General features: G+C 50.3%; 2 protein-coding genes across 7 annotated transcripts in view; both read left to right on the forward strand.

Moving 5' to 3' along the window:
- The window catches only part of LOC140106415 (uncharacterized), a 33,711-nt gene extending 28,227 nt beyond the window's left edge, over positions 1–5,484 (forward strand). Inside the window, exons 13-14 of the mRNA XM_072130854.1 lie at positions 194–293; positions 3,007–5,484. Of these exons, the coding sequence (XP_071986955.1) occupies positions 194–293; positions 3,007–3,923 (1,017 nt within the window). The 3' untranslated portion in view covers positions 3,924–5,484. The remainder of the gene's footprint in view (positions 1–193; positions 294–3,006) is intronic.
- LOC140106026 (uncharacterized) overlaps positions 1–25,592 on the forward strand; it is a 582,332-nt gene that overhangs the window by 500,944 nt on the left and 55,796 nt on the right. Inside the window, exon 1 of one of the 6 annotated variants that reach the window (XM_072130191.1) lies at positions 24,992–25,151. The exons of 4 other annotated variants lie outside the window; for them this stretch is intronic. In XM_072130191.1, coding sequence (XP_071986292.1) covers positions 25,040–25,151 — 112 coding nt within the window. In that variant the 5' untranslated portion in view covers positions 24,992–25,039. One more of the 6 variants, XM_072130194.1, reaches the window with a different exon arrangement.

Consider the following 25,592-nt stretch of genomic DNA (forward strand, 5'->3'; position numbering starts at 1 on the left):
CCCCCAGCCTAAGGGTAGAACCGCTATCTTCTAGAGATGTTACATAAATATACAAAAAAAATCTGAGATTGAAGCATCGCTTCTACATAATTTAGATATTCTATAATTGAATTGTTTGTTTGCCTTGCACCTTTTTAGATTTTTTCTTGTCATCTTAATTGTAAATCAATTTGTTCAATTTGTGGTGAATTAGGTTACAGATCTGAGTGATGTGAAAGTTGAACACATGACGGAAGATGAAAGGACCTGTGCAGGAGCGCAGGGGGAGGAAAGCCTCATAGATGGCGGCACTGGTGAGTGATTGCCCTAAAATACTGAAATGTGGCATTTCCATCATGTGTTACAATGCGATATAACAGCTGAGGAAAGAAAATGTGCGCAATGACACTGCTGTTAACAGATATGTTAACAAAACACTAACATTTTGTAAAACACGATGTAAACGCCACATGTGAACGGAACCTTTGAGGGGACCTACCACCACGAATCTACCTATAAAGGTAGATCGGGTGGTAGGTGGATCAATAGGACGTGAGGATAGACCTTTTACCCACAATCTTCGGCGCGCAGCTCCTTGCAGCTGCGCGCCCTCGTCCAGCGATCCTGCCATCTGCGCAGAACAGCAGGCCCGCGCCAGTTTTGGAGCAGTGACCGCACAGGCGCGGGCCTGCTGTTCTGCGCAGACGGCAGGATCGCCGGACGAGGGCGCGCAGCTGCAAGGAGCTGCGCGCCGAAGATTGTGGGTAGGAGGGGTAAAGTGGCTACTGGGGCGTGGAGTAGCCGCGCCGTGTAGCCACAGCTGCGGCTACTCCACACCCCAGTAGCCTCATAACAAAATTAGCATAAACCTTTAATATAAGTTCACGAAACAGTCCGGGGACGTGAGGATTAGCAATTAAAAGAGCTATCCTCAAGTCCTATTGATCCACCTACCACCCCATCTACCTTTATAGGTAGATTCGTGGTGGTAGGTCCCCTTTAAAGAATCTCCTCATTTACATATTTTTTTGAACTATAAAAAGGTCCTCCCGTTATTCCCTATTAGGATATGTTCACACACAGTGGATTTATTGTCTGAATATTCGCAGGTCTCTGCAAACCAATGCAGATCATTTGTGCTTCAGATCTTACGCTGTATTGACTGTTACAGGGGATGTTCATGCTAATGACCCCAAATCAGACACTTAGGTGGTGGCCCTGTTCTTGTACAGGGTGTAACAAAATGGTTGGGATGGTGGAATATCTTGCAAAATACACAAAAAAAAAACAATCTATCCAATGATACCAAACTTGCCGCCCTACTCTCACCCTCTGGGAGTGGGGCTGGGCAACTTTAAAATCTTAAAATGGCTAAAAAATGGCTAAAAACCCCAAAACAATTTGACAAATATTTAATGAATATTTATCCAGTGATAAAGTCGGCCGTGTGTTTTCATTTTCCTGTGCGTGAGGTGGGGGAATAAAATTTTTTGTATGTAGAAACCACAAGCAGCGTAAGTCCCCCGTCTCACACACATCGGAGCGATGCTTAACTATAGTCTCTTCCCTTCTGATGATGGGGATCTTCGTCGTTGCCTACAAAGCTTTGAAAGTGCAACTGTAAAGTCTAAAAACATTTTGCCTAACTCTGCACTGAGCAAAAATAAGCAATTCTCTAATTTACTATCTGCAGGTGTTTACCTGCTAGCAGGGGTTTTACCTTTTCCCCTCAGGCAAATCTCCATTTGTCATGCTTTCTGGTTGCCATGGGAAACAATATAGAGATAACAGGAGGCTTGTTGATAGTCTGTACGGCCTGACATGATGTCACAAGCATGTGACTCATCACATGCTTCAGCCCGGCCAGTTACAGATGAGCGGTCCTGCATTATTTGAAAGTACTTAGTTTGATGCAAAGGACCTGTAGTGATGTCACAGGCATGTGACTCATCACATGCTTCAAATCAGCCAATTACAAACATGCTCTCTTCTCCTGGCTTCAGTAGGGTGAGCTGATGTCACGACCAGGAAGTGCCCACCCACATCAGAATTAGCTGAATCTAATTTTATATATATATACGAGATATATCTCAGGCAGATGCCGGCCGCATGATACAGGCAGCGTTAGAATTGTTATCAAAGGCTTTCTCCAGCCGCGGGAACATTATTTTTTTGTCGGTGACTTTACAGCTACATTAAGTGCTTGAATTTTAGACAAATAATTCAGACCTCTATTTCCAGACTTTGGTTCTGAAATGGTCCCTCTTTTCCCCCGTTTTTGCACACATTTCGATTTTTGCTGATTACGGCACCATTGATCACCAAAATTGAAATAGACCAAGGTCAAATCAATATACTTTTTTTCTGGGGAATCCGAAACTTCAATAAAAAATGGGTGTTCCCAATTAGGATTTTTTTTAAGTTGCCCCCCAGGGGGCCGAGTGTGGTATCATTGGATAGACTTTTAAATATCTTTAGTTTTACAATCCGATGTGTACCTTGTGAGATATTCTACCGTTCCAACCATTTTGTTGTACCCTGCATGTGCCCTTTGGGTGTTGATATCGTTGATGTCCTAAGTCAGTGGTGGCGAACCTATGGCACTGGTGCCCGAGATGGCACTTGGAGGCCTCTCTGTGGGCACACGGGCTGTCTCCCAGGCACCGAGTTTGGCACCTTCCTGCAGTCTCCGGCAGTCCAAATAGTGCCCTGCTATTTTGAAGTGACCCATCCTGTGCTGCTTGGTCCTGTCCGAAGAGTGAGAAGGTCTGGACCGGGTCGGATTGGAGCTCAAAGATTCTGGTAGCAATAAGTTTGTTGCTGCCGAAATTGCTGTGTTGGCACTTTGGGAAAAGCTCGTGTGTTTTGGGTCTCATTTTGGGCACTCGATCTCTAAAAGGTTCGCCATCACTGCCCTAACTTATGTTGTAATCACTGTATAGAAAGTTTCATGTAGAAAACTTTTAAGATACTCGCTTTGTGTAGAGGACGGCACTAAGGATCATATAGAAAATGTTTTATGTCCAGATCATGAAAGAAAATATCAAAGTATCTTGGAAGACGTCCGTGTAGAATCTGATCGATCACCGGTTGTCCGGAAGAAAAGAGTGCGAAAGAAGGAGGGGAGCGTGTATCCATGCTCGGAATGTGGGAAATTTTTTACAAGGAAATCCGTTTTATCGCTGCATAAGAGAATTCACACGGACGAGAGGCCCTATGCGTGTGCGCACTGCGGGAAAAGATTTCGCTGGAAGACGGATCTGACTGTACACGAGAGAATACACAGCGGGGTGAAGCCTTATGTATGTTGTGAATGCGGGAAATGCTTAACGAGGAAATCGTATCTGATTGAACATATGAGATCCCACACGGGGGAGCAGCCATTTTCATGCTCTGAATGTGGAAAATGTTTAAAAAGGAAATCACTTCTTCTAAAACATCTGAGAACTCACACGGGGGAGAAGCCATTTGCATGCAAAGAATGTGGGAAATGTTTTAGCGCGAGGTCCGAAGTAGTTGCTCATCGGGTCATCCACACTGGGGAGAAGCCGTTTTCCTGTTTAGAATGTGGGAAATGTTTTACCCAGAGATCAGGCCTTATTATGCATCGGAGAACTCACACGGGAGAGAAGCCATATGTGTGTTCTGAATGTGGGAAAAGTTTTACACGGAAATTTTTTCTTGTTGAACATCTGAAGACTCACACGGGGGAGAAGCCGCATTCGTGTACAGAGTGTGGGAAATGCTTTAGCCAGAAGTCAGATCTTGTGAATCATAACTTAATCCACACAGGGGAGAAACCATTTTCATGTTCCGAATGTGGAAAATGTTATAATCATAGGTCAACGCTTTCTCAACATAAGAAGCGAAAACACTTTAATGTTCAGACTGTAGCAAATATTTTATCACCTCAAACATGGGGTCATAATTATGAATGTCAGTAGTGCAGCAGAGTAAATACTATATAACCACGGAGCTTCCGGTCCTGCTTTCAGAACACAGGACAGGACTCCAAAATGGCTTCATCGAAAAGTGCTAATTATCTAACAACAAAAAGCTAGTCATCAAAGTTAAAGAAGTTTTTTTTAAATCAAATAATAATTCCTTTATTTATATAGCGCACACAGATTACGCAGCGCTGCACAAAGCAGCCAGATCTAAACAACCTACCAGTATGTTTTGGAGTGTGGGAGGAAACCGGAGGAAACCCACGCAAACACGGAGAGAACATACAATCTCTTTGCAGATGTTGACCTGGGTGGGATTCAAACCCAGGTCCCCATCGCTGCAAGGCAGAAGTGCTACTCACTCAGCCACCGTGCCGCCCACATGGCAAAAAGCCATCAAATTTAGGTCGACAGTTCCCTGAACTGCACAGGTGAGTCACATCTGACAGACACCTGTACCTCACTATAAACAAAGCACTAAACTTAAAGGAAACCTGTTTTCAGGAATGTCATTTTTTTACTTGATGATCGGTTCCAGTAGCCTACGTCATGTTGATTTTAAAAAATCCCCTTGTGGTGCATCTAAATAATTCCATAGATTTTTAATGAGTTATTTTGCATTAACTGCTCCCTGCCAGCAGCGTGCGGTTAGGCCCGGGGAGGAGGCAGTTCCAATGAGACGTAAGCGAGGGAGTGAGCAGGGGAGAGGCTGAGGGAAGGGGGAGGACAATAACTGAACCAACACCCCCTTGGGGGAACAAACAGTGTAAAACCCCTATATCACAACAGTGCCAATTTAAAGGGACAGTACATACCCTGTACAATCATATGTAGCGACCACACAGGGATCGCATGGCAGACCGTCTATCCCTGAGTATAAGGCAGACAGCTTACACATGTTACACTCCAATCACCGGGCTGCCAGTACTTGGTAATTTCCATAATATTTCTTGGTATTTCCATAAGCCACTGTGGCGTGGACCTGTGAGCCCTCTGCTTGCTCCATTAGCGTCCGAAAGAAACACGTCAGGGTGGGGGAGGCGGGCTGTAGGGTACAGTTGGTGGGACTGCCCTTGTCAGGGCAGGAGATAATTTGGGGGCGTGGCAGTGTATAGTTCTGCCTTCATGTTTGGTATACTATGGGGTACTCCAAACTGAAAGGTTCTAATTAGAAGCAATTAGGCTAAAACTGTCCCATTAAATGAGCACTGTGTTTGTTCCTGGGCGCTGTAAGTTTTTTTTTTTTATGCATACCAATTAAACTCTATTATTTTTTTTAATTCTCACTATTTTGCATGGTTTAGTAGAGCTCTCCAAATATGGGAATAAAATTATGTTTTTAATAAATTTTTTGGGCAAAGTAGTAAAACATAAACAGCAATATAAATTTTGTATCACTCTAATCACATCGATCGAGTTTCACTTCATGTGATGCACGTCCTAAAATAAAAGCTATTTAAAAACTTGTTTTAGTGCACTTACCAAAAGATGTAACACAAAATGTTAAAAACTTTGTATATTGATGACAGAATATTTGTTTGGACACAGCTGTAACATTTGTTTTGCACAAATCAAAAGCAGTTTGGATGTCGAACAACTTTGCCTATTATCTTTCCCTAATCCAAGTTTCTTTTCTTATGAATTATACATTTGTAAACAATATATAGAGTGGTAGAGCGGAGGGGCTGCTGCTCCCTGCTCACAGAGAAGGGGGGGAAATCATGTGACTGTACTCTCTGTGTATGTAGCAGAGCTGAGTGTGTTTAGTGCTGTGAATACAGATGTCTCCTACACAGAATAGTGAGGTACAAGACCTCCCAGTTCTAGAGAACTTTCTGTTCTGTGTCTCTTCACCTCATCCCCTACCCTACCTTGTATCCGGCACTTTATGCACCGTGCAGAGAAGCTATTAACCATTAGTGCTCACGCTACATGCCACTTTATGTAACTTTATGTTGCTGTTTTACTTATGATTTATTCCACTTATTACAAGTTCCATACTTCTCCTTTTGATGAAAGCTGCCAGGCTAGTCAGTATATACATCCTGCATGTGCACTGTGCACTGGATTTACTTGTAAGCCTCTCACTGGATTTGCTAATGAATTACTGAATAAAAGAACACAGGGCATTCTGGGAAGTGAGGGCAGAGTCAATTGGATCTGTCAGGACAGAAAGAAGATTGCCGCACTGCAATTCCTCCTAACCACGTGGCTATGCAATAGACTTTGCCATTTTTCACTTTCCGGACACGGCCCATTTTTTTTCAAACCTGACCTATGCCACTATAAGTGGTTCTAACCTTGGAAGACAAAGGCAGAGATGGACAGATTTCACTGAATGGAGGGATGGAAGAGAGACACAGGGCGCAAAGACTCAAATGTATTCAAGGGCAAATGTGCCTTATCTTGGTTTATCGAGCCTGTGGCTATAATGGTTGAGAAGAGCTGCCAGTGGAGTACAGGAGCCACGAGGAGTTGGCGTCCATCGGTCAGTCCCGTAGAGGTAAATGAATTGGATTAGCAAGTAAATGGATTCCACATTCTCAGCGCGTATTCTCTACCATTAAATCTTTTTATTGTAGTAAGTACCGTATATACTCGAGTATAAGCCGACCCGAGTATAAGCCGAGACCCCTAATTTTACCACAAAAAAAGGGAAAACCTATTGACTCGAGTATAAGCCGAGGGTGTAGTATACAGCCAGCTAGCCCCCTGTAGTATACAGCCTGTCCCAAGTAGTATACAATCAGCCTGCCCCCATGAAGTATACAGCCTGCCCCCATGAAGTATACAGCCTGCCCCAAAAAGTATACAGCCTGCCCCAAAAAGTATACAGCCTGCCCTCAGTATAATACTTAGTACTTAATACTCACCCTCCGACGATACTCACCTTTGATTTGAAGTGGCGGCTCCCGGTCCTCGGCGGCAGCTCCCGGTCCTCGGCGGCGGCTTCTCTCTTCGATCTTCACGTGCCGGCAGTCGCGTCCATGCGACTTGCCAGCGGGCGCACAGTGCGATGCGGCGGTGTCGCCGCTGATGACGTCATCAGCGGCGACACCGCTACATCATATTGTGCGCCCGCCGGCAAGTCGCATAGACGCGACTGCCGGCACGTGAAGATCGAAGAGAGAAGCCGCCGCAGAGGATCGGGAGCTGCCGCCGAGGACCAGGAGCCGGAGGGTGAGTGTTTTTTTTTTAATTAACTCGTGTATAAGCCGAGATTAGGTTTTTCAGCACATTTTTTGTGCTGAAAAACTCGGCTTATACACGAGTATATATATATAAATAACTAGCACCTTCGTCAGGTTCGTTCCTGTTTCGGGAAGTACATCATCTGTCCATCAGTATCATTCTGATCAGTACACTGAGGGCATTAAGAAAGAGAAAAGCTATACTGAAGTAGAAATAAAAAGTTATTATGGCCACTATTTACATAAACATACAGCAATACAATAGGAATATTTTTATAATATAAACATTTTATATATAGGATTCTCGACATGTTTAGGCAAGATTCACACGACCGTTGTGTGCTCACCCCCCGCCCCTCTCCATAGGGATACGCACAGCGCCGTATGCCCTGAAAAAATAGGACATGTCCTATTTTTTCACAGGGTACGGAGTGGTACGGTGCCAATACCCCATATGTGGTGGTAAACTGCTGTATAGAAACTTGCTTTGAAGGAAAGATTCGCCATTCAGTGCAGATTTGCATTGACAGTTTTTCTTTTTTATAATTCTCCTCATTTTGTGAGATTGTGACAAAAGAGGCAGACAAGTATAAAAGTATACAATGGTAAGAACAAATAATGGTACATCTTTCATCATATATTATAACAATGAGTCATCTAAGATAAAGAACATACAGCCATGCTCTGCCCACCCTCCATTTAATGAATACTAAGGAAAAATGAAGCAAGCTCCATGTCCCCGCAGGGACCCAAGAGGGCCAAATATTCCCAAGGAGGGAATAGTATGATAAATGTGGTAAAGGACAGCATAGGATGGGAAAGTAAGGTATAGAAAAGTTAAGCAAGTTTTGTGGAATTTTTCACAGACCATGGCTATCCAATTTGCTATTTGGGGGGGAGAAGATTGCTTCCAAAGGGTTGGGATGCAAGATCTTGCAGCGATAATCAAAAAGTTGCAAATTTAGACCCTGGCCGGAATATCACAGTGATGGAGGAGGGTTCAGTGTGATCAAAGTTCTGCATTCCTGAGAAATAACTCCTAACAGAATGGTCAAAGCAGACAACAGGTCCAAAACACGTGCAAGAAGGTATCCCCCTTTCGCCACATCTCAAGCACCTGCAGGAAAATGGTATGTAATCTGGTGGGCACCCTGTACCATCTAGACGATAACTTATAGGCTGCTTTCTGGTATCGAGAGCCATGGCAAGCCAAGGATGTGCCATGGCAAAGTTCAAATATCCTAGTTTTCTGTCAAGGTAATGTTCAGATCAGATTCCCACCTGGGGGTCGCCTGGGATAGTTTGCAACTAAGAGTAAGCAGAAGATAGAATGTGGTGAAGATCCCCGGAAGCGGAGCACGCGCTTTCAAAGGCTTTCTCCTGGAGAATTGAGAACCAGGGGGTAAAGTAATGCCTCAGTTGACAGGCTCTATATTCAAGGGGAAGAGAGTCCGTAATGTGCACCAGCGACTGAGCTCTAAACTGAGCCAGCCCTTCTCCACTGTCTGAAGACAAGATCTTCACATCCTGGGGAGAAGTCTGGGTGAATTTAATGTCAGGAGACGTTCCTCCATTTGACAACTAAAGGTTCTCCCAACCGCGGGGTGAACGTTCATAGATGTCGTTTTGGTCGAGTCATGCCACGGTCCTACCTGTAAAGGCAGAGGGGTGAAGGACTGCTCCAGACTGGCCCAGGGTTTCAGGTTAGCATTGCAACACTGGTCAAGAAACATGGCCAGATGGGCCACAATGTGGTAACTCTAAACTCACCCATAAGAAAATCCCTTTAGACAATCTAGAGCCCTAGACGCCCTTAAGCAATATGGTCAAATTCACGGCATAGAGTTTAGAGAGTTCCGCAGGCAGGTACTTAAAGGGGTATTCCGGGAATATGAACTTCTGACACAAAAACCCTTGATGATATAAATAAATGAATGTAACAATACTCAATGTCATTAGTCACAAAACGGAGCTTAAATAATATGATTTTATGATTTACAAAATTTATGACCTCTCTAAAGTAGGTGGAGTTATCACTAAGATGGCCGCCACTGGAAACTACAAGTTCCATGATCCTTTAGTTCTCAGTAACTCCTCCTACCACTTATGCTCTGCCCCCAGTGATGATGTAACAGGTTTTCTTGCGCTGTTACCATAGTAATGATGTGTAACTGCCATCACCAGGGGCGGACTGGCCATTGTACCCACCGGGAATTTTCCCGGTGGGCCGGTCGGTCCTGGGCCAGTCTGGGGCCTGTCCGGGGCCGGTCCGTACTCCCCCCTTTCAACTTTTGATTTGACCTATAGTACCTGCATCGTACGATCGTACGATGCAGGTACTATTAATCGCTACACAGACGCAGCGCAGCACCGCTGCTTCTGCGTCTGTGTATACCCGCAGCTACACAGGTCGCGCAATTGACGTAATTGCGCGACCTGTGTAGCCTGGAGGAGGCTGACACTCACCACATGTCAGCTGTCCGGCCCTCCCTGCAGCTCCGCGGCTTGGTGTGGAGGCGCGGAGCAGTGACGTCACTATCCCGCGCCTCTACACCAAGCTACCGGCGAAGACCGAGGGAAGACAGGATGGAACCTGCGCCAGAGGTGAGTATTATGTTTTTTTTGTTTTTTTTTTGAATGATAGAATGGGGGGCATTATTCTATCTATGTGGAGCTGGCAGACGGCATAAATTCTATGTATGGGTAGGGAGCATTATTGATATATTGGGCTGGCAGGGGCATTATTGATATCTGTGGCTGGCAGGGGGCATTACTGATATCTGGGGCAGGCAGGGGGCATTACTGATATCTGGGGCTGGCAGGGGGCATTACTGATATCTGTGGCTGGCAGGGGGCATTACTGATATCTGGGGCTGGCAGGGGGCATTACTGATATCTGGGGCAGGCAGGGGGCATTACTGATATCTGGGGCTGGCAGGGGGCATTACTGATATCTGGGGCAGGCAGGGGGCATTACTGATATCTGGGGCTGGCAGGGGGCATTACTGATATCTGGGGCTGGCAGGGGGCATTACTGATATCTGGGGCAGGCAGGGACATTAATTATATGTCTGGGGGGGGCATTATTGATATCTGGGGCAGGCAGGGGCATTAATTATATGTCTGGGGCGGGGGGGGGGGCATTATTCTATGTCTGGGGCTGGCAGGGGGCATCAATTATATGTCTGGGGCGGGGGGAACATTATTCTATATATGGGGCTGGCAGGGGGCATCAATTATATGTCTGGGGTGGGGGGGGTGCATTATTCTATGTCTGGGGCAGGCAGGGGCATTAATTATATGTCTGGGGCAGGGGGGGACATTATTCTATATCTGGGGCTGGCAGGGGGCATTAATTACATGTCTGGGGCGGGGCATTATCCCATGTCTGGGGCTTGCAGGGGGTATTAATTATATGTCTGGGGCAGACAGGGGGCATTAATTATATTTCTGGGGCGGGCTGGGCACATTATTCTATGTCGGGCAAGCATGGGGCATTAATTATATGTCTGGGGCGGGCTGGGCACATTATTCAATGTCTGGGGTAGACTGGGGGCATAAATTCTATGTCTGGGGTAGGCTGGGGGCATAAATTCTATGTCCGGGGTAGGCTGGGGCCATTAATTCTATTTCTGGGGCGGGCTGGGCACATTATTCAATGTCTGGGGCAGGCTGGGATCATTAATTCTATGTTTGGGGTAGGCTAGGGTCATAATTCTATTTCTGGAGTAGGCTGGGGCCATTAATTCTATGTCTGGGGTAGGCTGGGGGCATAAATTCTATGTCCGGGTAAGCTGGGGCCATGAATTCTATTTCTGGGGTAGGCTAGGGCCATTAATTCTATGTTTGGTTTAGGCTGGGGGCATAAATTCTATTTCTGGGGTAGGCTGGGGCCATTAATTCTATGTCTGGGGTAGGCTGGGGTCATTAATTCTATGTCTGGGGTAGGCTGGGGCCATTAATTCTATGTCTGGGGTAGGCTGGGGCCATTAATTCTATGTCTGGGGTAGGCTGGGGCCATTAATTCTATGTCTGGGGTAGGCTGGGGCCATTAATTCTATGTCTGGGGTAGGCTGGGGCCATTAATTCTATGTCTGGGGTAGGCTGGGGCCATTAATTCTATGTCTGGGGTAGGCTGGGACCATTAATTCTATGGCTGGGGCCATTAATTCTATGTCTGGGGTAGGCTGGGGCCATTAATTCTATGTCTGGGGTAGGCTGGGACCATTAATTCTATGGCTGGGGCCATTAATTCTATGTCTGGGGTAGGCTGGGGGCATTGATTCTTTTTCTGAGGCAGGCTGGGGGCATTAATTTTATGACTGGGTCATAGTAGGAGCTCTATCCATACTGGGGTGGCGTGGTGGGGCGGTTAAGGGGTTTAAAGGAGAGAAAGAAGAAATAAATTATCCTTACCATTACAGTGTGTTACATTATGGGGCACTATTTGTGTGGTACTAATATTGTAGGGGGCTCTATTACAGTATTTAGGGCACAGTATTGGTGGTAGCAGAAGAAGGGACAATGGGAAAGTGCAGAACATAAGACGTCTGTGTGGTAAACTCTGCAGGAAAGCTGTGTACCTGGAGGAAGAGACAAGGAGATGGTGGAACTAATGGAGAAGATGAGGAACGAGAACAATCCGAGGACACGTCACCTGATGTCACTGGATGCAATAGGTGAGGATCTCATGTGTTTTCTGTAGCTGTATATGATAAATACTGATTTTTTCTGTGTTCGATTCTGTGTATATATGTCTTATTAAAGTAGTTATATCCCTGTAAATAGGGGGCAGTATTATAGTAGTTATAATCTTGTACATAGGGGGCAGTATTATAGTAGTTATATTCTTGTACATAGGGGCAGTATTATAGTAGTTATATTCTTGTACATAGAGGGCAGTATTATAGTAGTTATAATCTTGTACATAGGGGGCAGTATTATAGTAGTTATATTCCTGTACATAGGGGCAGTATTATAGTAGTTATATTCCTGTACATAGGGGCAGTATTATAGTAGTTATATTCCTGTACATAGGGGGCAGTATTATAGTAGTTATATTCTTGTACATAGGGGGCAGTATTATAGTAGTTATATCCCTGTAAATAGGGGGCAGTATTATAGTAGTTATATTCTTGTACATAGGGGCAGTATTATAGTAGTTATATTCTTGTACATAGAGGGCAGTATTATAGTAGTTATAATCTTGTACATAGGGGGCAGTATTATAGTAGTTATATTCCTGTACATAGGGGCAGTATTATAGTAGTTATATTCCTGTACATAGGGGCAGTATTATAGTAGTTATATTCCTGTACATAGGGGGCAGTATTATAGTAGTTATATTCTTGTACATAGGGGGCAGTATTATAGTAGTTATATTCCTGTACATAGGGGGCAGTATTATAGTAGTTATAATCTTGTACATAGGGGGCAGTATTATAGTAGTTATAATCTTGTACATAGGGGGCAGTATTATAGTAGTTATATCCCTGTACATAGGGGGCAGTATTATAGTAGTTATATTCCTGTACATAGGGAACAGTATTATAGTAGTTATAGTCTTGTACATAGGGGGCAGTATTATAGTAGTTATATTCTTGTACATAGGGGGCAGTATTATAGTAGTTATATTCCTGTACATAGGGGCAGTATTATAGTAGTTATATTCTTGTATATAGCAGGCAGTATTATAGTAGTTATATTCCTGTACATAGGGGGCAGTATTATAGTAGTTATATTCTTGTACATAGGGGGCAGTGTTATAGTAGTTATATTCCTGTACATAGGGGGCAGTATTATAGTAGTTATATTCCTGTACATAGGGGGCAGTATTATAGTAGTTATATTCTTGTACATAGGGGGCAGTATTATAGTAGTTATATTCCTGTACATAGGGGGCAGTATTATAGTAGTTATATTCTTGTACATAGGGGGCAGTATTATAGTAGTTATATTCCCGTACATAGGCGGCAGTATTATAGTAGTTATATTCTTGTACATAGGGAGCAGTATTATAGTAGTTATATTCCTGTACATAGGGGGCAGTATTATAGTAGTTATATTCCTGTACATAGGGGGCAGTATTATAGTAGTTATAATCTTGTACATAGGGGGCAGTATTATAGTAGTTATAATCTTGTACATAGGGGGCAGTATTATAGTAGTTATATTCTTGTACATAGGGGGCAGTATTATAGTAGTTATATTCCTGTACATAGGAGGCAGTATCAATCTACTCTTTCTCCGAATTGCACATGTATGGCACAGGGGAAAGTTATATAAGGCTGATCGGGTTGTGTGTTTGCATCATTTACTGATCGACAGGTCACATTCTTTGCACATTAGATTCACTTACTAGCAAAAGATGTTCTTGTTTTGCATTAAGGCCATCTACCAACAATTTGTCTGTTATAACCCCACCCACATTATCTGACGACACCTACTTGTTTTGACTCCGCCCATAAAATGGGGCCACTTTTATAGTTTTTTCCAGGGCCATTTTAAATTCCCAGTCCGCCCCTGGCCATCACCACACCACACTGGCCATACTGGATGCACTGCAACCAACCCACTACAGCCAAACGTAGTGGTGATCACATGACCCTGCCCAGGCAGGTACAGGACATGTGATGTTGACATGTGACCAGCGGCCATCTTCTTTTCTGCGACGGATCGCGCGGAGGAAATTAATGGACTGATTAAAGGGCCAGTAGCATTTTAATTCTTCATTACAGTCTATGTCACCAGCATTTTCTGCTAAGGGGAGCAACATTTTAAATAACAACTAATTACACATTAGCTTATATTTTGAGTGCCCACTTGTATATGAATTATGCTGATTCCTGGAACACCCCTTTAATGCTTTGTGGGGTCCATTTAAAACTGAAGAAAGACTCCAACTGTCGGTGCCTGTGATATCTGCATTCCTCCGGGCTCAATAGAATGTAAAAAGACTAATGGTGGAAAGGGTGCCATTTACTCTAATGCTTAGTTGGATCCTGAGGCCAAAACTGCAGAGGACTTCCCCCATGTATGGCCATCTCACCCTATCAATAGCTTCAAAAGCATCGGGGATAATAGCATGAGAGGGAATCTAGCTGGGCTCTGGACATCAAGTTTATGGAACAAAATTTGGTCAAAAGGTCGTACATTCCCCAAAATAGCAATGAAAATGTCATCCGATCCCGGCGACAAATAACACATTACACGGGTCTGTATGCTGTAGTATGAAAAAGTTATTATTCAGAATATAGTAAAATTTAACCCCTTGAACTTCTATAACTTTTGCCACATTTCAGGCTTCAAACATAAAGATATAAAATTGTAGTTTTTTGGTGAAGAATCAACAAGTGGGACACAATTGTGAAGTGGAATAAAATTTATTGGATATTGTAAACTTTTGTAAAAAAAAAAAAAAAAAAAACTGAAAAGTGGGGAGAGCAATGTTATTCGGCCCCTTTACTTTCAGTGCAGCAAACTCTCTCCAGAAGTTCAGGGAGGATCTGTGAATGGTCCAATGTCGTCCTAGATGACTGATGATGATAACTATGATCCCCCTGTGTGTAATCAGGTCTCGGTATAAATCCACCTGCTCTGTGATAGCCTCAGGGTTCTGTATCACGGAGACCAAGGAACACAGTTTAATGCCGGATTTGGATACTAAAAGATTTCACAAATATAAACATCCCAAGGAGCCGTGTAAAGGCAATAATATTAAAATGGAAGGAGTATGAGACCACTACAAATCTTCCAAGACCCGGCCGTCCCTCTAAACTTTCATCTCAAGCAAGAAGACTGATCAGAGAGGCAGCAAAGAGGCCCCTGATCCCTCTGGATGAACTGCTGAGATCTGCAGCTGAGGTGGGAGAGTCCGGCCATTTCACAGATATCCATAGAAAGTCTTGTTAAAAGTTTGCCACAAGCACCATCCCCACTGTCACACATGGCGGGGGCACCATCCCCACTGTCACACATGGCGGGGGCACCATCCCTACTGTCACACACGGCGGGGGCACCATCCCCACTGTCACACATGGCGGGGGCACCATCCCCACTGTCACACATGGTGGAGGCACCATCCCTACTGTCACACATGGCGGGGGCACCATCCCTACTGTCACACACGGCGGGGGCACCATCCCCACTGTCACACATGGTGGAGGCACCATCCCCACTGTCACACATGGTGGGAGCATCATCCCCACTGTCACACATGGTGGAGGCACCATCCCCACTGTCACACATGGTGGGGGCACCATCCCCACTGTCACACATGGCGGAGGGCACCATCCCCACTGTCACACATGGTGGAGGGCACCATCCCCACTGTCACACATGGTGGAGGCACCATCCCCACTGTCACACATGGTGGGGGCACCATCCCCACTGTCACACATGGTGGAGGCACCATCCCCACTGTCACACATGGCGGGGGCACCATCCCTACTGTCACACATGGCGGGGGCACCATCCCTACTGTCACACACGGCGGGGGCACCATCCCCACTGTCACACATGGTGGAGGCACCATCCCCACTGTCACACATGGTGGGAGCATCATCCCCACTGTCACACATGGTGGAGGCACCATCCCCACTGTCACACATGGTGGGGGCACCATCCCCACTGTCGCACATGGTGGAGGCACCATCCCCACTGTCACACATGGTGGGAGCATCATCCCCACTGTCACACATGGTGGAGGCACCATCCCCACTGTCACACATGGTGGAGGCACCATCCCCACTGTCACACATGGTGGAGGCACCATCCCCACTGTCGCACATGGTGGGGGGCACCATCCCCACTGTCACACACGACGGGGGCAGCGTCCCCACGGTAACACATGGAGGGGGCACCATCCCCACTGTCGCACATGACGGGGGCACCATCCCTACTGTCACACACGGCGGGGGCACCATCCCCACTGTCACACATGGTGGAGGCACCATCCCCACTGTCACACATGGTGGGAGCATCATCCCCACTGTCACACATGGTGGAGGCACCATCCCCACTGTCACACATGGTGGGGGCACCATCCCCACTGTCACACATGGCGGAGGGCACCATCCCCACTGTCACACATGGTGGAGGGCACCATCCCCACTGTCACACATGGTGGAGGCACCATCCCCACTGTCACACATGGTGGGGGCACCATCCCCACTGTCACACATGGTGGAGGCACCATCCCCACTGTCACACATGGCGGGGGCACCATCCCTACTGTCACACATGGCGGGGGCACCATCCCTACTGTCACACACGGCGGGGGCACCATCCCCACTGTCACACACGGTGGAGGCACCATCCCCACTGTCACACATGGTGGGAGCATCATCCCCACTGTCACACATGGTGGAGGCACCATCCCCACTGTCACACATGGTGGGGGCACCATCCCCACTGTCGCACATGGTGGAGGCACCATCCCCACTGTCACACATGGTGGGAGCATCATCCCCACTGTCACACATGGTGGAGGCACCATCCCCACTGTCACACATGGTGGAGGCACCATCCCCACTGTCACACATGGTGGAGGCACCATCCCCACTGTCGCACATGGTGGGGGGCACCATCCCCACTGTCACACACGACGGGAGCAGCGTCCCCACGGTAACACATGGAGGGGGCACCATCCCCACTGTCGCACATGACGGGGGCACCATCCCCACTGTCACACATGGTGGGAGCATCATCCCCACTGTCACACATGGCGGGGGGGCACCATCCCCACTATCACACATGGTGGGGGCATCATCCCCACTGTCACACATGGTGGAGGCACCATCCCCACTGTCACACATGGCGGGGGCACCATCCCTACTGTCACACATGGCGGGGGCACCATCCCTACTGTCACACACGGCGGGGGCACCATCCCCACTGTCACACATGGTGGAGGCACCATCCCCACTGTCACACATGGTGGGAGCATCATCCCCACTGTCACACATGGTGGAGGCACCATCCCCACTGTCACACATGGTGGAGGCACCATCCCCACTGTCACACATGGTGGGAGCATCATCCCCACTGTCACACATGGCGGGGGGGCACCATCCCCACTATCACACATGGTGGGGGCATCATCCCCACTGTCACACATGGCGGGGGGCACCATCCCCACTATCACACATGGTGGGGGCATCATCCCCACTGTCACACATGGCGGGGGGCACCATCCCCACTGTCACACATGGCGGGGGCACCATCCCCACTATCACACATGGTGGGGGCATCATCCCCACTGTCACACATGGCGGGGGGCACCATCCCCACTATCACACATGGTGGGGGCATCATCCCCACTGTCACACATGGCGGGGGCACCATCCCCACTGTCACACATGGTGGGGGCACCATCCCCACTGTCACACATGGTGGGGGCACCATCCCCACTGTCACACATGGCGGAGGGCACCATCCCCACTGTCACACATGGTGGAGGCACCATCCCCACTGTCACACATGGTGGAGGCACCATCCCCACTATCACACATGGCGGGGGGCACCATCCCCACTGTCACACATGGCGGGGGGCACCATCCCCACTGTCACACATGGCGGGGGCACCATCCCCACTATCACACATGGTGGGGGCATCATCCCCACTATCACACATGGCGGGGGGCACCATCCCCACTATCACACATGGTGGGGGCATCATCCCCACTGTCACACATGGTGGGGGCACCATCCCCACTGTCACACATGGTGGAGGCACCATCCCCACTGTCACACATGGTGGGGGCATCATCCCCACTGTCACACATGGTGGAGGCACCATCCCCACTGTCACACATGGTGGTGGCACCATCCCCACTGTCACACATGGCGGGGGGCACCATCCCCACTGTCACACATGGCGGGGGCACCATCCCCACTATCACACATGGTGGGGGCATCATCCCCACTGTCACACATGGCGGGGGGCACCATCCCCACTATCACACATGGCGGGGGGCACCATCCCCACTATCACACATGGTGGGGGCATCATCCCCACTGTCACACATGGTGGGGGCACCATCCCCACTGTCACACATGGTGGAGGCACCATCCCCACTATCACACATGGTGGGGGCACCATCCCCACTGTCACACATGGTGGAGGCACCATCCCCACTATCACACATGGCGGGGGGCACCATCCCCACTGTCACACATGGCGGGGGCACCATCCCCACTATCACACATGGTGGGGGCATCATCCCCACTGTCACACATGGCGGGGGGCACCATCCCCACTATCACACATGGCGGGGGGCACCATCCCCACTATCACACATGGTGGGGGCATCATCCCCACTGTCACACATGGTGGGGGCACCATCCCCACTGTCACACATGGTGGAGGCACCATCCCCACTATCACACATGGTGGGGGCATCATCCCCACTGTCACACATGGTGAGGGCACCATCCCCACTGTCACACATGGTGGAGGGCACCATCCCCACTGTCACACATGGCGGGGGGCACCATCCCCACTGTCACACATGGTGGGGGCACCATCCCCACTGTCACACATGGTGGGGGCACCATCCCCACTGTCACACACGGCGGGGGCACCATCCCCACTGTCACACATGGTGGAGGCACCATCCCCACTGTCGCACATGGTGGGGGGCACCATCCCCACTGTCACACATGGTGGAGGCACCATCCCCACTGTCACACATGGTGGAGGCACCATCCCCACTGTCGCACATGGTGGGGGGCACCATCCCCACTGTCACACATGGTGGAGGGCACCATCCCCACTGTCACACATGGCGGGGGGCACCATCCCCACTGTCACACATGGTGGAGGCACCATCCCCACTGTCACACATGGTGGGGGCACCATCCCCACTGTCACACATGGTGGAGGCACCATCCCCACTGTCACACATGGTGGAGGCACCATCCCCACTGTCGCACATGGTGGGGGGCACCATCCCCACTGTCACACACGACGGGGGCAGCGTCCCCACGGTAACACATGGAGGGGGCACCATCCCCACTGTCGCACATGACGGGGGCACCATCCCTACTGTCACACACGGCGGGGGCACCATCCCCACTGTCACACATGGTGGAGGCACCATCCCCACTGTCACACATGGTGGGAGCATCATCCCCACTGTCACACATGGTGGAGGCACCATCCCCACTGTCACACATGGTGGGGGCACCATCCCCACTGTCACACATGGCGGAGGGCACCATCCCCACTGTCACACATGGTGGAGGGCACCATCCCCACTGTCACACATGGTGGAGGCACCATCCCCACTGTCACACATGGTGGGGGCACCATCCCCACTGTCACACATGGTGGAGGCACCATCCCCACTGTCACACATGGCGGGGGCACCATCCCTACTGTCACACATGGCGGGGGCACCATCCCTACTGTCACACACGGCGGGGGCACCATCCCCACTGTCACACACGGTGGAGGCACCATCCCCACTGTCACACATGGTGGGAGCATCATCCCCACTGTCACACATGGTGGAGGCACCATCCCCACTGTCACACATGGTGGGGGCACCATCCCCACTGTCGCACATGGTGGAGGCACCATCCCCACTGTCACACATGGTGGGAGCATCATCCCCACTGTCACACATGGTGGAGGCACCATCCCCACTGTCACACATGGTGGAGGCACCATCCCCACTGTCACACATGGTGGAGGCACCATCCCCACTGTCGCACATGGTGGGGGGCACCATCCCCACTGTCACACACGACGGGGGCAGCGTCCCCACGGTAACACATGGAGGGGGCACCATCCCCACTGTCGCACATGACGGGGGCACCATCCCCACTGTCACACATGGTGGGAGCATCATCCCCACTGTCACACATGGCGGGGGGGCACCATCCCCACTATCACACATGGTGGGGGCATCATCCCCACTGTCACACATGGTGGAGGCACCATCCCCACTGTCACACATGGCGGGGGCACCATCCCTACTGTCACACATGGCGGGGGCACCATCCCTACTGTCACACACGGCGGGGGCACCATCCCCACTGTCACACATGGTGGAGGCACCATCCCCACTGTCACACATGGTGGAGGCACCATCCCCACTGTCACACATGGTGGGAGCATCATCCCCACTGTCACACATGGTGGAGGCACCATCCCCACTGTCACACATGGTGGGAGCATCATCCCCACTGTCACACATGGCGGGGGGGCACCATCCCCACTATCACACATGGTGGGGGCATCATCCCCACTGTCACACATGGCGGGGGGCACCATCCCCACTATCACACATGGTGGGGGCATCATCCCCACTGTCACACATGGCGGGGGGCACCATCCCCACTGTCACACATGGCGGGGGCACCATCCCCACTATCACACATGGTGGGGGCATCATCCCCACTGTCACACATGGCGGGGGGCACCATCCCCACTATCACACATGGTGGGGGCATCATCCCCACTGTCACACATGGCGGGGGCACCATCCCCACTGTCACACATGGTGGGGGCACCATCCCCACTGTCACACATGGTGGGGGCACCATCCCCACTGTCACACATGGCGGAGGGCACCATCCCCACTGTCACACATGGTGGAGGCACCATCCCCACTGTCACACATGGTGGAGGCACCATCCCCACTGTCACACATGGTGGAGGCACCATCCCCACTATCACACATGGCGGGGGGCACCATCCCCATTGTCACACATGGCGGGGGGCACCATCCCCACTGTCACACATGGCGGGGGCACCATCCCCACTATCACACATGGTGGGGGCATCATCCCCACTGTCACACATGGCGGGGGGCACCATCCCCACTATCACACATGGCGGGGGGCACCATCCCCACTATCACACATGGTGGGGGCATCATCCCCACTGTCACACATGGTGGGGGCACCATCCCCACTGTCACACATGGTGGAGGCACCATCCCCACTGTCACACATGGTGGGGGCATCATCCCCACTGTCACACATGGTGGAGGCACCATCCCCACTATCACACATGGCGGGGGGCACCATCCCCACTGTCACACATGGCGGGGGGCACCATCCCCACTGTCACACATGGCGGGGGCACCATCCCCACTATCACACATGGTGGGGGCATCATCCCCACTGTCACACATGGCGGGGGGCACCATCCCCACTATCACACATGGCGGGGGGCACCATCCCCACTATCACACATGGTGGGGGCATCATCCCCACTGTCACACATGGTGGGGGCACCATCCCCACTGTCACACATGGTGGAGGCACCATCCCCACTATCACACATGGTGGGGGCACCATCCCCACTGTCACACATGGTGGAGGCACCATCCCCACTATCACACATGGCGGGGGGCACCATCCCCACTGTCACACATGGCGGGGGCACCATCCCCACTATCACACATGGTGGGGGCATCATCCCCACTGTCACACATGGCGGGGGGCACCATCCCCACTATCACACATGGCGGGGGGCACCATCCCCACTATCACACATGGTGGGGGCATCATCCCCACTGTCACACATGGTGGGGGCACCATCCCCACTGTCACACATGGTGGAGGCACCATCCCCACTATCACACATGGTGGGGGCATCATCCCCACTGTCACACATGGTGAGGGCACCATCCCCACTGTCACACATGGTGGAGGGCACCATCCCCACTGTCACACATGGCGGGGGGCACCATCCCCACTGTCACACATGGTGGGGGCACCATCCCCACTGTCACACATGGTGGGGGCACCATCCCCACTGTCACACACGGCGGGGGCACCATCCCCACTGTCACACACGGCGGGGGGCACCATCCCCACTGTCACACATGGTGGAGGCACCATCCCCACTGTCACACATGGTGGAGGCACCATCCCCACTATCACACATGGCGGGGGGCACCATCCCCACTATCACACATGATGGGGGCATCATCCCCACTGTCACACATGGTGGAGGCACCATCCTCACTGTCACACATGGTGGAGGCACCATCCTCACTGTCACACATGGTGGAGGCACCATCCTCACTGTCACACATGGTGGAGGCACCATCCCCACTGTCACACATGGCGGGGGGCACCATCCCCACTGTCACACATGGCGGGGGCACCATCCCCACTGTCACACATGGTGGAGGCACCATCCCCACTATCACACATGGCGGGGGGCACCATCCCCACTGTCACACATGGTGGAGGCACCATCCTCACTGTCACACATGGTGGAGGCACCATCCTCACTGTCACACATGGTGGAGGCACCATCCCCACTATCACACATGGCGGGGGGCACCATCCCCACTATCACACATGGCGGGGGGCACCATCCCCACTATCACACATGGTGGGGGCATCATCCCCACTGTCACACATGGTGGGGGCACCATCCCCACTGTCACACATGGTGGGGGCACCATCCCCACTGTCACACATGGCGGAGGGCACCATCCCCACTGTCACACATGGTGGAGGCACCATCCCCACTGTCACACATGGCGGGGGGCACCATCCCCACTGTCACACATGGTGGAGGCACCATCCCCACTGTCACACATGGTGGAGGCACCATCCCCACTATCACACATGGCGGGGGGCACCATCCCCACTATCACACATGGTGGGGGCATCATCCCCACTGTCACACATGGTGGGGGCACCATCCCCACTGTCACACATGGTGGGGACATCATCCGCACTATCACACATGGCGGGGGCACCATCCCCACTGTCACACATGGTGGAGGGCACCATCCCCACTGTCACACATGGTGGAGGCACCATCCCCACTATCACACATGGCGGGGGGCACCATCCCCACTGTCACACATGGTGGAGGGCACCATCCCCACTGTCACACATGGTGGAGGCACCATCCCCACTGTCACACATGGTGGAGGCACCATCCCCACTGTCACACATGGTGGAGGCACCATCCCCACTGTCACACATGGTGGAGGCACCATCCCCACTGTCACACATGGCGGGGGGCACCATCCCCACTGTCACACATGGCGGGGGCATCATCCCCACTGTCACACATGGCGGGGGGCACCATCCCCACTGTCACACATGGTGGAGGGCACCATCCCCACTATCACACATGGTGGGGGCATCATCCCCACTGTCACACATGGTGGGGGCACCATCCCCACTGTCACACATGGTGGGGGCATCATCCCCACTGTCAGGGCACCATCCCCACTGTCACACATGGTGGAGGGCACCATCCCCACTGTCACACATGGTGGGGGCACCATCCCCACTGTCACACATGGCGGGGGCATCATCCCCACTGTCACACACGGCGGGGGGCACCATCCTCACTGTCACACACGGCGGGGGCACCATCCCCACTGTCACACACGGCGGGGGGCACCATCCTCACTGTCACACACGGCGGGGGGCACCATCCTCACTGTCACACACGGCGGGGGCACCATCCCCACTGTCACACATGGTGGAGGCACCATCCCCACTGTCACACACGGTGGGGGCACCATCCCCACTGTCACACACGGCGGGGGGCACCATCCTCACTGTCACACACGGCGGGGGCACCATCCCCACTGTCACACACGGCGGGGGGCACCATCCCCACTGTCACACATGGTGGAGGCACCATCCCCACTGTCACACACCCCAGGTGGGGGCAGCATCATGGTTTGGGCTTTTCTTCAGCAAGGAAGGAAGGGGGGGGGGGGGAGAGATGGTTAAAATTGATGGGAAGATGGATGGAGCCAAATCCAGGACCATTCTGGAAGAAAACCTGTTGGAGTCTGCAGAAGACCTGAGACTGGGACGGAGATTTATCTTCCACCAACACAAAGATCCCAAACATAAAGCAGAATCCACAATGGAAGGTTCACAAATAACCGAATCCAGGTGTTAGAACGAGTCACATCCAGACCCGAATCCAATGGAGAATCTGAGGGAAGAGCTAAAAACTGCTGCTCACAGACGCTTCATCCAACCTCCCGGAGCTCCGGATGTTTCCAAGGAAGAACCCGAAGAATTTGGGTCTCTCTGTGTGCAAAACTGCTAGAGACCTGATACCCCAAGCGCCTGCAGCTGTAATCACTATAAGGGCTTGAGGGGCCGAATAATATTACACGCCCCACTTTTCAGTTTATTATTTTTTATGAAAAGTTTGTAAAATATCCAATAAATTAAATTCCACTTCACAATTGTGTCCCACGTGATTCTTCACCAAATTGATTACAATTTTATATCTTTATCTTTGAAGCCTGAAATGTGTCAAAAGGTAGAAAAGTCCAAGGGGGGGGGGGGGGATAATTTCGCAAGGCTCTGTATATAAATTAAGTATCCCGAAGCAACGGGTAACGTAGAGGTGTCATTTGGAGCACACACAGTGAAAGCCATAAAAACAAAGTCCCCAACACATTTTTTTGTCAATTTCACCACATTTGGATTTTTTTTCCTGGTTCTATAACCAGGTAAGATAATCGCACTGGGAATTACAATTTGTTCTGCCTTCACACAGCTATACTGAGAAAGCTTGTGCCTTGTAGTGATGTGGTGTTCGCGAACGAGCCGGCACAGAGAGCCGACTCATTCCTGTGAACGACATAAGCCGGCTCTAAACGCCCCTAAATGGCTCACCACACCCCCTTTAACCCGATAATATCGGGTTAAAATTGATGTGGGGTGACTGACTGGCATGCGGCTCTTCTTAGTGAGCGGAGCCTAATGAGCCAGCTCCTTAAGAAGAGCCGGAATTCCCATCACTAGTGCTGTATACACCAAAAAAAAATATCGACCATGTGACTGATCATGTGATTGTGACATCATCAAAGGTCCTTAATGACTTCCAGTAACTAACTCTGGAGCATAGAAACCCCCCTTACATGTGACTGATCACATGACTGTGACATCATCAAAGGTCCTTTTATGACTTCCGGTAACAAACTCTGGAGCATAGCTCCTCCCATACATGTGACTGATCACATGACTGTGACATCATCAAAGGTCCTGCAGCTCTCTGGGAAGCAGCAAGTAGGCGGTCAGTATTGTATACAATGTTATTATTGTACAGATCTGTGCAACTTTATACATATTTGTATATTCTAGAACCAGTCACGTAATGTTTCTATGATTTATCATATAACCTTTACCCTATTTATAATCCTACGCCTATAGGTAAATAGATTTCTACTTACCCATCACAGAGGAATTTTTTTATTTTTACTTTAAAGCTACATAGTATAAAGTCCCTGTATATTGTTGTTTCTGCGCTGCTATGGTGTCAGCACTACAGCCAGTCAGTTGGCTATTATGAGGGGTACACTACAGCTGGAGGCGCTGTAAAAACATGCAGTTGGTTCAGCCACTTTAGTTTTGGGGGGAGTCTCCAAATCCAGGCCTCCATAGGTTTATAAATTTGATTTAAATTTATGATTTGATGATGTATTTTATTCACTCACGTCTGGTATGGTGTTATTGG

This window comes from Engystomops pustulosus, chromosome 11 (assembly GCF_040894005.1).
Source record: "Engystomops pustulosus chromosome 11, aEngPut4.maternal, whole genome shotgun sequence".
NCBI lineage: Eukaryota > Metazoa > Chordata > Amphibia > Anura > Leptodactylidae > Engystomops > Engystomops pustulosus.